Source organism: Barbatula barbatula (assembly GCF_947034865.1).
Source record: "Barbatula barbatula genome assembly, chromosome: 19".
Lineage (NCBI taxonomy): Eukaryota > Metazoa > Chordata > Actinopteri > Cypriniformes > Nemacheilidae > Barbatula > Barbatula barbatula.
In genome coordinates, this window is record NC_136782.1 from 18,058,412 (window position 1) to 18,076,221 (window position 17,810).

The 17,810-nt window shown below is 37.6% G+C and overlaps 1 protein-coding gene across 1 annotated transcript in view; it reads left to right on the top strand.

The window, feature by feature from the left end:
* The window catches only part of gabbr1a (gamma-aminobutyric acid (GABA) B receptor, 1a), a 35,734-nt gene that overhangs the window by 2,507 nt on the left and 15,417 nt on the right, over positions 1-17,810 (top strand). The window contains exons 4-15 of the mRNA XM_079482103.1: positions 1,178-1,316; positions 1,565-1,750; positions 1,864-1,881; positions 5,045-5,205; positions 10,147-10,281; positions 11,460-11,630; positions 12,513-12,614; positions 13,788-13,853; positions 14,168-14,359; positions 14,692-14,937; positions 15,216-15,279; positions 16,421-16,498. Coding sequence (XP_079338229.1) covers positions 1,178-1,316; positions 1,565-1,750; positions 1,864-1,881; positions 5,045-5,205; positions 10,147-10,281; positions 11,460-11,630; positions 12,513-12,614; positions 13,788-13,853; positions 14,168-14,359; positions 14,692-14,937; positions 15,216-15,279; positions 16,421-16,498 — 1,558 coding nt within the window. The remainder of the gene's footprint in view (positions 1-1,177; positions 1,317-1,564; positions 1,751-1,863; positions 1,882-5,044; positions 5,206-10,146; positions 10,282-11,459; positions 11,631-12,512; positions 12,615-13,787; positions 13,854-14,167; positions 14,360-14,691; positions 14,938-15,215; positions 15,280-16,420; positions 16,499-17,810) is intronic.

Here is a 17,810-nt window from a genome sequence, read left to right on the forward strand (position 1 = left end):
AGATTGCAACTGTGGGGGAACCTTAAAGGTTTATTTCCTTCCTTAGCAGAGCACAAGAGTAAAAATTTTGCTTTTGGACTAGTGTTTTTGTATGTAAGTGAAATAATGGCTTTTTCAGTCTGTAAAATTCTTCCCAACATCAGCCATAAACAGAGAGAAAGTCCATAAACTGATGTATGCAGTCCAGAGCTGTGTAAATCCCAGTTGTATGATCCTTAAGTATTGCAGGGTGACAGTTTTAGAACCACAGTCCGTTAAAAAAAGTAATAAGTAATACAAATATAACACTACAAAAATAAACCATAAAAAAACATCCAAAATGCCCTTTTGCCCATCAGCAGCCACATTGCACTAATGTAGGCTTCACTGACATCTGAGAGAAAGAAAAAAATATTAATAATAATATAAAAAATTTAACTTTAACATCTTCAATAATTTAATATTTAGAGCTTAATGACATCTCACACAGTATATCGCAGGGATATGTACCCTCAATAAACATCAAGATGCCACAGCCTCAGGTAATGATAAGGATCATTCATTCACGTTCATATTGCTGTTATTGTGTATTGTCCAAACATTTGGACACATTTTATGATGTTTTAGCATCATTGTTTCAAGAAACTATCATTAATAAAACTTGCTCAGCGTCTTGCACAGACAAACTCTGCAGTGCAGCCAAACCGTATGATGGCCTAAATGAAAAAGGTTAATTTAAATATACCTTTATACTAATACAGAATAGCGAACCACTTTACTCAGAACTCTACACAAGTTCACCATCGTAGACATGCCGCACAGTGGGCTTTAAAAGTGCAGAGCAGGAAAAGGCACAAATGCACAACATGGGTGGACACAGCTCTGGAAACTGAACATCACAGATCAGTGAAACGTATTTGTTTTATGTTGTGTCCTCTGGAGTACTCCCGGTCAAAATAAAAAAAAATACATCTCAATTAAATAATGTATTCACAGATTATGCATTTATCCATTTTTTAGATCAAACATTACCTGTATAGCATGTTCCTTGTGGTTAGGCATAAATGGAGATCAAGGGTATCAGTTCATTAATATTATGTATAGGCTTTTGACTCTTTGCACAGGTTGGATTCCACATTAATGGCAACATGACAGTCTCTCTCTCTCTCTCTCTCTCTCTCTCTCTCTCTCTCTGTAGATCCGCAGTGTAGAGATCTTGCCTTTAGACTATGAGATTGAATATATCTGTAGAGGAAGCAGAATTATTGTAGGGCCCAAGGTCCGAAAATGCCTCCCCAATGGAACCTGGACTGAGATGAACCAGATCAGCAGATGCTGTAAGTCACTCATAACCCTGCTGTCCAAATTCATATTAATATTGCTTCGATGGCTTTTAGGAATAATTGATTTTGACAAACATTCAAATGTAATCAAGCTGAAAAAAACATGTTTTTGTAAATTAATCCACTGTACACTATAATTCACTGTACATAATCCATGCATTTACGTACAATTGATATGAATTATATAAAAAGGATTAAAAGGATAACAGGATGTGATAAAAGTGTGTTTCTAAATGTTGTAGTATTGGTTTGCCCTCGTTCATGGATGTCTCTGGAGAATGGAAGGGTGACGCTGCTGCCCCCTGGACAGCCAGTAGAGGGCAATGTTCTGCATTTCCGCTGCCATGCTGGCTTCCTGTTGGAAGGTTTCAACATTTCTCACTGTACCAAGCTGGGCAAATGGGACTCACCTAAACCAATGTGTGTGCGTAAGTATGTTTACGGTTTTATAGCTCACAAACACACAAATGTAAGTTTTGCTCAGATGAATCATTTTTAACATGATGTTATCTAACTTTCCCCCACTATATCTAACCACCAGGTGACATGAACTATACAGGTAAGAGACAACATTATTTATTTTTGATTTATCATGTGAAATATAAGATCTTTTCTTTTGGTTTTGAGTAAATTAGGCCAATATTGTTTTATACAATATAGTGCGTTTGTAAATTAATGCAATGTTAAACAATATTAGTAGGCCAAAAGTAACTAAATAGTAAATAACTAACAGTTCAAGCTATGCTAAACTTTTAAACCCATCCTGACCCATTGTATATGAAAAGTTAATGTGAGAAAGTTGTGACGAAATTGTCATCATCCTTTCAACCACAAGGGGGCAGTATTTTACCATTAATGACGTGAAAGCGAAGCCTTTTGAGATCAAATTAAATAAAAAGACTTGTAATACTTGATGCAAGCTTGTTTTGTAATATTTGCTTTGTAAACATTTTTACATTTTAAGTAAGTTCTTCCCTTTATACCTGCATTTAAACATGAAACACTTTATTTAACCTTTGTTTTAAATCCTTCGATATTAAATCCTTTTATTTCTTTTACAATATATACAGTATAGTGTTATCTCCAAATTCATTAACTTAGAGTTTTTTAACCTTCAATCAGCATTTCCATGCCATCTCGCTGTCATTAAGATCATTATAACTAGACAGTGCTTATATTTTCTGACCTATCCATAAACACATTCTTATCATCTTCAAGTTTAGGTTCAAATTAACGTGAAGGCATCCGTTAAAGTGTTTGTCTTAGATCATGGGACTGGTCATCATGTTTGTCTCCATAATAAAATGCTTTCATTCCATTTTCAGTGTCTCTGCCAAATATTACCAAGTACAAACATTCAAAGTAGTCTGTCAATAAATATGAAGTCATGCATAATATATAAAAGATTACATATTTCTATGCAGTATAGGATGTCAGAAGTGCGACGTGTCGATTTTCCTGAATGTGTCATGTCAGCTACTGCTCTTTGGAATCTCATTAGAATTCATCAGACTGTCAGTCTCTCTGAGCATTAATATAGAAGCCTCTTCAGCCCTGACGGTATCACCCTCTCATTTCTTCACCATCCCTCCTTCTAATTGCTCTTCTTTCCTCTGTGTTTCCTTTCATTTCCCCTATTTCATTAGCTCCACTGAATTGGAGGCCATGCAAACTCTCTTTCTCTCTCACTCGATCTCTCTCTGTCAACTAGCAGTCAGAGCTCACTAGCTCCTTAGTACACTCTCAGCAGGTGTACTGTCCCTAACACTCGGTCAAAGTGTGTGTAGCTAGTTTGCATCTTTGTTCAGTGTGTGTGTGTGTGTGTGTGTGTGTGTGTGTGTGTGTGTATGAATGTACATGAGGTTGTGTTTGCATCTCTGCACAGAGCGTGTCTGCATATACTCAAGCATGCTTGTGGTGATTACAATCCTCTTTCTGCTTGTTACATCAACGCACGTTCTAACTTCTATAAAACCCACTCGATAAAATGCAGTTCTTCTGCAAGAACCGACCCGATCATGCTTTATTTTGACCGTGCAAACATATTTAGTAATCATATAAACAGAGATGTTATTATATAGTCCACAGGAGGCACCTCTGGCCTTTCCTTTTATTAAATAACAAGTAAAGATCAGGAATGAATAATTAATGACTGACATATGGAGAGGGCAGATTAAAAGAGAGCTCCAAATGTCACAGGAGTATCTGGGGTCTGGGAGTGTCTCAAGTCATTAATTTCAGGATAACTCTGCTGTATTGAGAGTGAAGAAGAGAGGAGAGAGATGCTGAGGTTTGTGTTGTGTGAGTCATTACGGGCAAGTGTGCAGATGTGCCGATAGTGTCAAAAATGACTTAGCTGCTTGTTCAGTTGGATTAAAATAAGTGAATATTACATATTTCTTGAACCAAGACATCAAACTTCATTATTTTTGCAACAACTTAAATGAGGTTTACCTTAATCCATTTGTGATGGACGGATGGATGGATGGATAGATATAGACAATTTTACTCTGTTTTGTAGTGTTCGCTTTAGGCTTCATTGAACCATTTATAAAGGGCACAAATACGAGATTCAAACCTTTAAACCCGCCCCCAACCTCCCCATCGCGGCTATTTATATAAGAGCACCTCTCACTCTTCAGTTCAGAGCATCACTTCTGCCTGTGTCTGCTCGGATCTATGCCTGCTGCGTTTGGTGGTCACACTTTCCCCCTTTCCTCTCGGCGGATTAAAGGATTATGCAGCTGCACAATTGTTCCATCCCAATATTCTGATCAGATGCTGGAATAATATGTTAGACGGCTTAAAATGAATCACGTTTTCTTAACGGTGCGGTAAACGACATAGGACAGGATTTGCGGACCGCGTTGTCACCGACGATGTCGCGTAACGGTGCCACCTGTTTTTCTCCTATGTCGTGGGACATGAGCGTAAACCCACCGTCTCTGAAGGAGTAATAGACAATAACTGCCTAATGGCGCTTTATTCTACTTAACATTTAAATCTATTCCCAACATTTATCGTACTTTGCTTTGGTTGAATTGTTGTCATTCGGAGTCAAAACTGCTGAGAAGCTTCTGAAAGATTCTAAAGAATCCAACGAGGACTGTAAAGAGTCTAACGCTTCTAAAAAAATCTGAAGATTATAAAGACTACAGATTTTGGAGTTCTACAAAGATTCTACAATTCTAAATAATTCTAACGAATTTCAAAATATTCTAAAGAGTGCTACAAATAGTCTGACGGTTCTGAAGTTAAATTAATTCATATTTTAAAAGATTCTAATAAATAAAAAAACAAGATTCTGAATCCGGGGAACCGCACAAAAGTAACTGCACAAGTCATTAAAGACATGGCTCTTAACTGTTAAAGTTTCCCCTCGTGCTCTGTAAAGGCAAACGACCTTGCAGGTTATTAAACGGGCTATAATTCTATATTGCGACAAGGGATCATACGCATTGAAACATTACTTCATGCGCGCGAGGTGCCGCGGTTTTTACGCGTTCCACATTCGGCTCTCTTGATTAAATCTGGAGTCATCGCGCGTGTGGACACTTTCAGCTTCGAAAAGTATCGAACATTTTAGGGTCAAAACCTACCGAAAGCAAATTTAATACTCATGGCATCCACGGAAGCCCCCGGGACCTTGAATAGAGGTTGGAGAAGCTTGGTTGTCCTTTACGCAGTGCTTACCTTTCTCTCCTGGCCGTGTGCGATTGCAGGCAAAAAGAAACTGTACATCGGAGCTCTGTTTCCTATGAGTGGAGGATGGCCTGGTGGACAAGCGTGTCTCCCCGCAGCCCAGATGGCGTTAGATCTCGTGAACAACCGGAGCGACATTCTTCCGGACTACGAGCTGGAGCTCATTCATTACGACAGCATGGTGAGCATTTCAGAGACCATAGTACACGTTATCATTTTTTGCAATAGCGCCAACAATTCCTATGTATAAATGCAATGTACATATAAAGACGTGTTTATCAATATTAGTCAGTAATTAATTTCTTAGGGTTTTCTTAGGTTGTGTTGATCAGCACCGGACAGCGCCAAGTTTTTTTCCATTAAAGGGTCATTTGGTTTTGGTTTAAAAACATTTGGATTAGCTTTTACTTGACTAAAAGGGTTAAACGTACCAGATATTTTAGTATTACTATCATCTCCACCAAGTACTGTACTATGGGTTTACCTTATATGAGGTTGTATACAAAAATACCTAAAAATTGCTTACAAACTGGAAACATACTGATATGGCATCATATAGAAAACTCCATATTCCTCTGTATTTCATATCTCATAGTCATTCTCATGGTCATCTTAATCATTGTGTAATGTGTTATGCCAGCAAAAGAGTTTTTTCAGCCAATATGAAATACACTAAAGTTCAATGATTATTTAGCATTTTTGTTAAGTGCTATGAACAGAAGAGATGCCCTTGACCCGCGTTCCTTTATTATTACCTTCTTATTAATTTGTCTCAAGTCCTTTTAAAAGAACTGAAAAAGGATAAGTACCAGATGTTATTTTAATTTAATCAGCATTTAGCAGCTGTTTCATTGATGTTGTGTCAGTGATTGTATCTCAAGCTTCAGAAATTGCTATCAAGTTGACATTGCAGTTGTTTGTACATTAATATTTCACAACTCCCTGCATTTGGCTGTTATCAACAGCCTTTAAGGCTTCAGCTGCATCCAGTAATTTGACTTCTTCAGAAAATCCAGAACCTCTCATCAAATGTGCTTATTTATGCATAAGCATCGTAGCGTTTTTGAAACTCAAAAATGTATTCTGTAGTGTGCTTAATTTATTTTTAAGTAGGGATTTAAAATTCACTTTAAAAAGTAAACTTAATTAACTGCGGTATGCACAGCTGGAGAGGAACATTTATTCCAAAAGTTTGTTGGCCTGAGAAAGGGTTCATGTTTATCAGTGCATGTTTAACCATTAAATCTTTAATATCTTCAGAATTGTAAGTGATGGTCAAATCCTTTGAATAACATATTTGAATACAACAGAAGAGAATATAATCCAATCGCTATATTGCCGCCTAATAATATGTAGCACTTTTCACATGGGTCGGCTCACTTTGCAAATGTTTTGTGACAGGTGTGGGCACCCCAAACAGGCGAGGAAGCAATTAAAGAAAGGGTTCTAACTAGAAAAAGATGTGTTGTAGCATAGTTGTGATTGGTGAACCGCACTCTGCATTGCAATTGCACTCAATATAGAGAAATAATCAGGGAGAGGAAGGTTGGCATGGCAACAGCCATCAGTGAAACCACAGTTCAAACAAACTTGCATCCCTGTAGATCTCGTAAAGATAAGGAAGTCCTTCTGCAGATTCCTGTGCGAGAGAATGAGAGTGGAGAAAGACATGAGGTACCTGTCTGACCGCTTGCGATCAGATGAGGATGAACTTTTAGTCTGTGCAGTTTTTAACCAATCAGTTTGTAGTTCATCATAATAATCAGTAAGAACATTGAACTGAATTTTCTATTCTATATATTGCAATATTTCATTTTATCCCAATTATTACATATTAAATAATTAAATACGTTTTCTTTTCAAGGGGTGAAATGAAAGTGTTCACCAAATTAAATGGTTCTTTATTTGTCAATGAGGTAAGAAAAAGAATTTTAATAAAATTGTTTGAAAATAAATATTTTGCGCAAATGTATATACACAACTGCAGTATTGAAAAAGCTCTGTGTGGACAGAGTAGAAATGTAATGTGTTGGCGTAGATCGATGAGACAGAAGAGCAGGTGTGTGTTCAGCCTTATTGACATTTAAGCTGGCAGATATTTGCAGCATTTCTTCTCGATTGGGGAGAACTTCATACCTGGATGAGATTTTAATCAAAATTGCTTTCGGTGTCAGAAATGTAATTACAAGGAGAGAAATTCAAATTTGATATGGGCTTTGCATTTAATTACTGTTGAAAGAACCTCGGGCATGTTAGGGATTTTTATTAATCTCTCTCAAACAACCAATTATCACGCAGAGCAATGTTTTCGTAAAAACATGAAAGTGACCCCCAAATTCCCAATTTAATTTGACATTTGATAAATATGTATTTCAGTAATGAGTGTTGTTATAACCCGTGCCATGCTCTGGCTGCGGAACATTGATTACGTTTCTTTATCCAATTTTGTCAGATGTTTCATGTTTCAAAATTTTACCTTTTGGGAAATTAGTTCATTTGTGTGTTCTTTTAAACAATGTAGACGTTTCAAAAAGGCACAAAATGCTAACAAATTGTTTATATTGTGATCGGTGCTTGTCAATGCAAAACAGGTTATTACAAGATTGTTTTGGGAGGTTGAAAAATCTATTCCCAAAATATAGCACAGATCCCTCATTCAAAGTCAATTTATGTGATTACCTTTCATTATCCTTCATTTTACATACTACATGGCGACCTACAATGCATTCTAGGTACATCTTTCCTGAATCGAACCAACGGCCTTTGCACTGCTAATGAAAAGCTCTGCCTTAGTTTTTAACTCACACAAATTAGAAAATGTATACTATCTGCAATTAATATATTTCATTTGATTCAGTCCTTTGTTTCAAAAGCCACTTCAACAAGTGAAAATGTATTCTGTCAGTTTAGTGATACATGCCTCAACTATCACCAAGACGCCAACAAGAATAGTCTGAAGTTGCTTTAAGTGGCAGTCCAGCGTGTGTTTGTGTGTGTTAGCACAGATATTTATAGGGACCTCCTTGCACAGATACAATCACCATCTCCAGACTGTTGCCATGGTTATATCAAAGCTCAAGCTGCAAACTTTGATCAATTATTAACCGTGATAGAGCAAGACAGAGGTAGAGAGAGAGAGAGAGAGAGAGAGAGAGATTGATGTCCTGATGATACACTTATGCTTTCCATGTTTTAATTGGCATCTGTTGCATCCAGATTGTAACAAGACGGATTTCCATATCCAAAAGCATGCTTTATTCATTCTCATCTGGGTTTTGGAGATGGAGCTCCGAAAAAACAAACCAACACTTGTAAGTTAATAAAAGGCAGAGCAGTGGATAACAGCTCATTCACAGTCTGAGTCATGGGAAGGCTTGTACGTACGTGTTCTGTTTCTGTGGGATGAGACATTCGGTATGTATACAAAGTCATAGTAAACAAAGTCAACCGAAGCTCTTGAAAGCGAATGGTCTGGCAGAACATCTCAATGATGCTCACGATCACGTTTTATGACTTGGGGCAAGATGCGCATGCTGTAGTTCAGTGTCAAATAAAAACAATATCTAAATGAAGTTTATTACAGATAACAGCGTGTGCAAAATTGCGCACAGTTTGGTTTAAAGGTTCAGTGTGTCGTTTTTAGGGAGGGTTGACAGAAATGCATATAATATCGATACCTACAGTACGTGTTCAGAGGTGTATTAAGACTTTTTAGCTATTTCTGTCTACGTACACCGTGGGTCCCATAACATGGAATTCACCATGTTGTTTCTACAGTAGCCCTAAGCGGACAAACTGCTCTATAGAGCGCGTTTCATAAATATGTTATCTCCTTCGGCAAAGAAGAGAAAACGTGTCGACATCTTAGTTCTGTGTCATCCGTTGTAGGTGCTTTGAAAGGGAGCGGTGGAGTGAGCTGTCGGTTGCAATTCGTAACCTCACTGCTAGATGCCACTAAATTTCATACCATGGACCTTTAAGTGAATTCTTTCCTTCAGAATTTAACACTGTCAACAGAGAAACCCACTTTCCCAATTACTTCAGGTACATATAGTCTATAATTCATAATTTATAGCTGTTTACTTTCTAATATATCAGACGTAACAAGCAGTTGTCATGTGGGGCAAGGAGGTTGTGTTGCCCTTTTCTGCTGTCACTCAATATTCTAGTCCCAAATCTGCATAGCCTTCAGCCCCAGGGACTTAAAGAACAAAGATGCTTTCCTCACGTCAAATATCTTCAGTTCCTTTCGCTGGCTGCTGCACCGAGCTTGTGTCGAGAATAAGAAAGCTCCCTGGAGATGTTGAGGAAAGCTGGAGTAAGGAAACCACAAATGGCTAAAAGATGTGATGGGTAAAAGCTGACATGTTTTATGCCAATTAATTGGTGTTAATGGAATAGTTTATATATATATACTTTTATAAATTATAGCACTTTCTTTCATGTGCAGAACAGAAGAAGATTTATTGGCCCCCATTGACTTCCATCACATAAACACAAAACCACCAGGACATTTCTCAAAATATCTTCTTTTCTGTTCCACAGAACGAAGAGTCATAAACAGGTTTTGAATGACATTAAGGTGAATAAATGATGACAAACATTTGACTTTTACCATTGTCATCACTCCACATATTCACGGTTAAAGATCCACTAAATCCAAGTAATGGGTTCAGATATCTTTCAGGGCTTTTGCATAAAGTAAATCACCAGCATCACGTCTGCTGAAGCTTTTGAACACATTCGTCTTCTGTGGTGATACAGGAGTCCGGAATAGTTCCATAGGCTTCCATAATGAATCCAGCACCATCTCATTTAGTTCTAACTTTATCGAAAGTGAAAGGGTGTAAGACTGTCCTTGTAGTGTTGTAACCAAGAGTACCATCACATCACGCTTACATCTGCTGCGTGCTAACAGTCACCCCCTCATTTGTGAATGACTTCCTTTTGCGTGTGTCACAGTGAACCGCATCGGATCAGAGCGAAAAGGGCTCTGGATACGGCTGCACAGCTTGTCCACCATGCGCTCTAATGAGTCCATTTTTCTGTCGAATCATTTTTATTTTATGATTTATTCATTATGTTGTGCTCTAGTGTAATTTTGACTTTGTCTTGGTTTCAGTGTGACCCAGGCGAAGCCACCAAACTGCTGTATGACCTGCTTTACACGGAGCCGATAAAGATCGTTCTGATGCCCGGCTGCAGCTCTGTGTCCACGCTGGTGGCCGAGGCGGCACGCATGTGGAATCTCATCGTGGTATGTGTGTGTGTGCTTCGTTTACCCACTAAAATGTGTGTTGTCAATCATACACTACTTTGAAGTATAGCATTTTTTCCTACTGGGATTATAAAACCAAAAATGGTTTGAAGCAAAATGATAAATACATGACAAGTGCAAGTGTTAGGTGTTTTAGAAAAAATTAGCAAAATGTAACAAGATCTTTTTAGTTTTGTATTGTTTGTGAGTCGAGAAAATAAAGCATTTGGATATTGTTGATCTTGTTTAAAAGCAATTAGTTGACATTGCATTGAAGTAGCTGACAAAAGAAACAAACAAACAAACAAACAACCAAAAGAGAGGAGATCGGGAGCTTAAGAGGACGAGCGGCAGGACTGTTGATGAGAGAGGACCGGGCCCAGACATATGTTAAGTTTGTGTTTATCTTTTGTGGCCGGTCCTTTATTTCTGTGTTATTGTTTGTTTATTTTTATTAAAGTTTGTTGAATGTTCGCCGGTTCCCGGCTCCTTCCTTCCCTTTTATGGATCCTTGTTACAGTGAGAAAAGTATAATAATAGAAGAAATACCCTCAGCACACTTTCTATTCACTGAAGGATGATAAATCTACTGTTCTCAACCCTAACTTAGCTCTCATCAGATTTCTACACTCGGGTGTACAAAGGACGAGTCTTAAATTTGTAAATTCTTCGTGTAATTTAGATAAGTTGGAAATGTGAGTTGACTTTTAATGAGGCACCTTTCCCAAGGTTGTCTAAGACTTCCATGGCTTATTTTGTATATTAGATTATTACTGTGATTTATTATTATGACGGTTCCAAAACGTTACACCAATATTACATTTTAGTTTTGTTCTACGCAAATTTGATTCGAAAATGTTTTCATTATCAAGCAACCCGTATGACTATTTAAAACTGAAATATGAAATTATAAAAGACTGAAGCATGTTTGCATTGCCTTGCCTTCCAAAGAACTGACACGTCAACTGTGGTTAAAAACAGATTGACTTGTTTATTTAGGTTTTCTCAAAGCTCTGTCTTCAGTGGCTTGACATTTAGCTCGCCTACAGTGTGTATAGAAGTCTGACTCGCATTTTTGATTGGTTTTGTGTTTTTGTGTTCTGAAATATCAAAAAAGGTCAACCATATGGTGTTGAACATCTTTTCAATACTCTCTCTTTCTCTCTCTCACTCTTTAGTTCTCATACGGCTCTAGTTCTCCGGCTTTATCTAATCGTCAGCGCTTCCCCACTTTCTTCCGTACGCACCCGTCAGCAACTTTGCATAATCCCACACGTGTTCGGCTCTTCCAGAAGTGGGGATGGACAAAGATCGCCACTATCCAGCAAACCACTGAAGTTTTTACCTCGGTCAGTCCAGCATGCAGTATTTCTTTCCCATGTGCTGCTTTTGTAACCAGCTCTGAAGATTGTTGTCTCTGATAACTAATAAACCCTTTCACTGTTTATTTGGTTTTAGGAATGAATTAATCACCCTCATGTCATTCAAAATCTTTCTTTAAAACCTGTCTCTTTCTTCTGTGGAACACAAAAGATATCTTGTGAAATTGCTAATTTTTTGTCAATACGATGGAAGTCAAAGGTGTCCAATGTTGTTTGCGTACCAACGCAGTTTTCAAAAAATATTATTTTGTGTTCTGCACAAGAATAGAATTCAAGGATTTGCAATGATGTGAAGGTGAGTAAATTATGAGAATCACAATGCAAAAAAGCTCCTCTGAGAGTGAGATAAATGCCTCAGAGTGAGTAAAAAAAGATAGTGGTTTGTTATACTGACTTTAAAATATTAAAGAACTTGAAGTCATTTTTCTTCATGTTGGCTGCTCGGAATATTGATCAAGTCATAAGTCTTGAGATAGTGTAATTCCAATAGGCTACTGATCCTCCCTCCATCACTTCACCAGTTCATTTCTTTTTCCCATTCCCATTCCAGTTCTTCTCCCTGCTTCTTCACCATCTTTCCTCATCCATTGACATCAGCAGTTTACATATCTCCATCTACATTGCACTGTATTGATATTCCTTTTATTTTCTCGCACTCTGTGTGTTTTTCCTTTGATCTGCTCGCTGGCCATTCATCTCATGACCCCCCCCCCCCCCCCCCCATTTTCTGCTCTCCTCTTTCTCTTTTAATGGTACCTTTATCTCTTTATGTGCTCACTTTTTCCTCCACAAACATCTTTCCCGTGTCGCCACTCCAGCCATTTCACTGCTGTCTGTCTCTCTTCACAGACGTTGGATGATTTGGAAGAGCGAGTAAAGGAGGCCAGCATCGAGATAAGCGTCAGGCAGAGCTTCCTCACTGATCCCGCGGTGGCTGTCAAAAACCTAAAGGTGCTTTGAAAAATTCACCAGCTGCTCACACTTTCTCCTCAGCGTGTCGGGTAGCTCGCTAGCAGGCAGAGCACATGAAAATCTTATGTGAAATAAAGCAACACTCTGAAGAATTGGTCCCCGTCGTCAGATCGAGTGATGGTTTGCGTGCTGTCACGGTTGCTGCTGACAGCTTTTGTTGCACAGTTAGACAGCTTTTTATATTAAATGAGATTTTGTGTGCGATTGTTTTGATGGTTAAACAACTAGGTAAGGATGATTTCCTGTTAGTAAACACTGGAAAGTATAAATACAATAACTTCAGGCGAGACAAGACATTCATTCCATTTGGTTAAATAATTTAAGGCTGTCAAATGAATATAAGAATCCAGCATATAAGTTTATAAATGTCTGTGTACTGTGCATAGAAATGTTGTATTTATAAACAAAAACAAACACATACATATACATGTTTATATATAGGATAGATTTATATTTACCAATAATTGAAATGATATCCAAACGTTTATTTATTTTTATATTTTTCTTTTACACGTATGTGTATGTATTTATAAATACCAAATGAATATGCCCTGTACACACACATATACAGTATTATGGAAACACAAACTTTTATCCTGGACGTGATTAATCGCAACCCTAAAATTATTATAAACTTGTGTTATTCATTTGGCATTTTTGTTTTTAATTTGTGTAATATTAAATTGAACCTGTCAAGATGGTTTACAGTACCCAGATGACCCTGTTTGTTTGTTTTTTTTGAGCGGTTGTTGTCGTGTACAAAACGTTCTTTGGAATGTTGTGACTAGCCAATCAGAATCGAGTATTTCAAGTCGCCGTAAATGAATGTATTCATAAACATCCTATTTACATACAACGTGGAAGTATTGGCAACATATATTTTTATTTTTTGCACAAGGCAAATTGTTGAATGCTTCCTAATTTTTCGCTTTGGTTAAAAGTGTTTACTAAATAATCTAAAATCTAATCTAAAATTGACTAAAGTTGCCAAAGATGTAAAATGTAGCTGCAAAATCTAATGTGATAATATTTTTTTAGTGTGGTTGTCTATCCAGTGGCAGATAGGAGAGTTTGTTTGAAAAAAATTTGCAATGTATTGCAAGTTTATACTTTTTGTTGTTGTTGCTTAACATTTTTTCCTCATTTCTTCAGCGCCAAGATGCGAGAATCATAGTCGGCCTCTTTTACGAGACTGAAGCCAGAAAAGTGTTTTGTGAGGCAAGTGACTATTGTGGGTCCCCCTGTTTCTAGAATGGAGTTATCCACCCCCTACGAAAATTAACCATGTCTTTTTTGTAAAAGTGTAGTAATCATAGTTTTTTAGTGTATCGATAACCATATGCAAAACCATGTTTTTTCTACAGTAACCATATACAGTATGTTGGGTTTTAACCATAGTAGAACAATGGCTAATTTTCCTAAGGGATGTATTGATCAATTTAGCTGGTTGATTCTGCTGTAATTTACTTGGGTTTAACTGAGGTAAAAATAGTAAAGTCATGACCTTTAAAATGTGGCGTTAACTTTGGCAGGTCTTTAAAGAGAAACTGTATGGTAAGAAGTATGTATGGTTCCTCATCGGCTGGTACGCAGACAACTGGTTTAAAATCAAAGATCCGGCCATCAACTGCACGGTGGAGAACATGACGGAGGCGGTGGAAGGGCACGTCACCACTGAAATTGTGATGCTGAATCCAGAGACCGTCCGCGGTGCTTCTAACCTGGTGAGTGAGTCGTACAGAGCCCTCTATTTCAGAGAAAAGCTAATGACTGCAGTCAATATAAAAATCTGTCCACTGTTTAACTCTCATTGGAGAACCACAGAGGAAATAAAAATGAAAGGAAATAAAAGTGTTAAAGTGATTTTTGTTGTTTTACATTTTATAAACAGTATAGATATACATTTTTATGGTCCGAAATTAAAGGTGGATAAATCCAATTAGAATTAAACAACTTTTTAAATTTTTATGTCAAATACTATGACAAGATATCAGTTTTTTCCACCAGTGTCATGATCTCGTTCATCATGTCATTAATTCTTTAAAATCACACACAGACCTCGCAGGAGTTCCTGGCACAGCTGATGTCACGACTGGGTGGGAAAAACCCTGAGGAAACGGGTGGGTTTCAGGAAGCTCCGCTGGCGTATGATGCCGTATGGGCACTTGCACTGGCCCTTAATAAAACTGTGGCCCCCCTGAGGGCCAAAGGGTGGGCACTGGAGGACTTCAACTACAACAACAAAGATATCACATCGGAGATTTACCGAGCCCTCAACACAAGCTCTTTCGAAGGAGTATCTGTGAGTTAGTGATTCGCTTTTCAAACACCAAACAAAACTCTGTCAAATCCTAATGAGATCAAACAGCTCAGACGTTCTTTTCCCAGACGTGTCAAAAACGGCTTTAAACTTTTAACTGACAAAGACACGACATTCTCCATTTTTCATAATGTAACTCTGACTGCAGCCTTCAACAGAGGCTTGGAATTTTATGATTTAGTTTTTTTATGGTTGGGACGATAAAGGGCAAATAGATTTAATAAATGATGAGTTTTAATACATGTGTGTGTGTCTTGCAGGGTCAAGTTGTGTTCGATGCCCAGGGATCGCGTATGGCCTGGACTCTAATAGAGCAACTGCAAGGTAGTCTCTCTCTTGTTGTAAAGTGCAGTGGTTGTAATAAACAAACAAACATAAAACACTTAAATAAAAGATGTAAACAAGGCATTTCAGTACATTTCAGTACATTTGAAAGGTTCCATATTTTAGTACAGTATAACGTTAGTTGCACAAGTATAACGTTAGTTGCACAAGTATAACGTTAGTTGCACAAGTATAACGTTAGTTGCACAAGTATAACGTTAGTTGCACAAGTATAACGTTAGTTGCACAAGTATAACGTTAGTTGCACAAGTATAACGTTAGTTGCTCAAGCATAACGTTAGTTGCACAAGCATAACGTTAGTTGCACAAGCATAACGTTAGTTGCACAAGCATAACGTTAGTTGCACAAGCATAACGTTAGTTGCACAAGTATAACGTTAGTTGCACAAGTATAACGTTAGTTGCACAAGCATAACGTTAGTTGCACAAGTATAACGTTAGTTGCACAAGTATAACGTTAGTTGCACAAGTATAACGTTAGTTGCACAAGTATAACGTTAGTTGCACAAGCATAACGTTAGTTGCACAAGCATAACGTTAGTTGCACAAGTATAACGTTAGTTGCACAAGCATAACGTTAGTTGCACAAGTATAACGTTAGTTGCACAAGCATAACGTTAGTTGCACAAGCATAACGTTAGTTGCTCAAGCATAACGTTAGTTGCACAAGCATAACGTTAGTTGCTCAAGCATAACGTTAGTTGCACAAGCATAACGTTAGTTGCACAAGTATAACGTTAGTTGCACAAGTATAACGTTAGTTGCTCAAGCATAACGTTAGTTTCCAAAAGTTTCCATTGCTTTGCTTGGTGAAAGTGAGTTTTGTGACCTTTCCTTGGCACACTGTTAATTAGACGCTATATTTACTTAGGGGAATATTTTTTACATGGCCTTTAGTTAACCTTGCATTTTTCATCTCATCCCGTTCAGGATGTTCAAGATTTATTTTATTCCCAACATAAAAGTCACTTGCGCATTTTTTGAACTCTTTCATCCAGTGCGACTGACAGTTCATTTATTCCGTTTCTGTTCTCTAAAAACCAAACCCACAATTTTAGCATTTGTTAGCGTGATGCTCTACCAGTTGAGCTAAAATAAACTTTCTACCCTTCTTCCTAAGGTGGGAGCTACAAAAAGATTGGATACTATGACAGCACAAAAGGCAACCTGTCCTGGTACGCAAATGACAAATGGATCGGTAAGAGAAACCCGGCCGTCTCCGCTCGGCCAGACACCACTGTTTATTTTTTCACAGCCGCACTCAGTCCGCCGAGATTGAGGCTTACCAGTATCGATTTCTGTAAGCTAGACAAAGCCTTGTCCCGCTCTTTTATATATCACAAACAATTATCCGTCCTTTCAGCCAGCTGAGACCATACAGGCCCAGGGGAGAGGAGAGGGTTTGTGGCTGCTTTGACCTTTGTGCAATTCAAGAGAATTTCTTTGTTGACATACTGATATTGATGAAAGCTGTGAAAGGCGGCAAATCAAATTAAAAAAGTGTCGTGATGCTCTCAGACAAATAATAAAAGTAAAAACATATGATTATGACTTTGAAAAAAGTTGTTTAGACGGGTCAAAAAAATCAGATATTTGAGTCTCCCTGCTTAAAAAACTATAGAAACCCAACAAAAACCAACAAAGAAATCCCAATAGTTTCGATTCAAATAAGATCATTAGAACCATTAGTAGACTATACTGACAAAAAAGTTGTAGGCCTGTACAGTAAGTACACAGTTTTCACTATGAAATTTATCTCGAGCAAAAGATTAAGTATTCAAAATTGTCTTATAGACATGTATACTGTTTTGATTGAGTAGAATATTGAATATACTTTCACTAATAATGTACTCTTAACTACACTTTTAAGTAGTAGATAAAAAATTGCTAGTATTGAACAAAGAAACTTATTTATTTTTGTAAGTGATGCCTATAGAATGACATCATGTAAGATCATCCTATAAGTTTTTTCCCCATTATTTTGTTCAGCATGTACTTATTCTATGTTTTGTATGTTGTTTGAAATGCTCTTTTACATTTTAACACTGATGCCAAAGGAAAAAACATCTAATCTTATGCAAACTTTAGTCAAAGGTGTTGTTTCAGATGTGACAATACCTCACCAAAATATCGTCGAAACTATTATCTCTGTTCACAAATCTAGCACAAGTTTGCTACATGGATGGCAGAATGCTATCTCAGTGCATAATTTACAAAAGCAAATGAGCAAACAACGTCTTCCACATTACCCCACAAAACGGCTTTCTGCAAGGATGTGAGAAATGAAATTCGACTGCCAAAAAATCCTGCAGGGTCTTACCCAATGGACACAGAGCCGTATTTGCTGGCCTTTCCAACTCTTTTATGTGAATCCTTCTTGATTTCAGCTCGGATCAATCCTTCATGCTGTGATCCTATTGAATGGATTCCACCAGTGCAACGGTTACAAAGCAGCAATGCCCTACATAAGAGTAATGACCTAATGGGTTTTATTTTTGAATGGCTACATG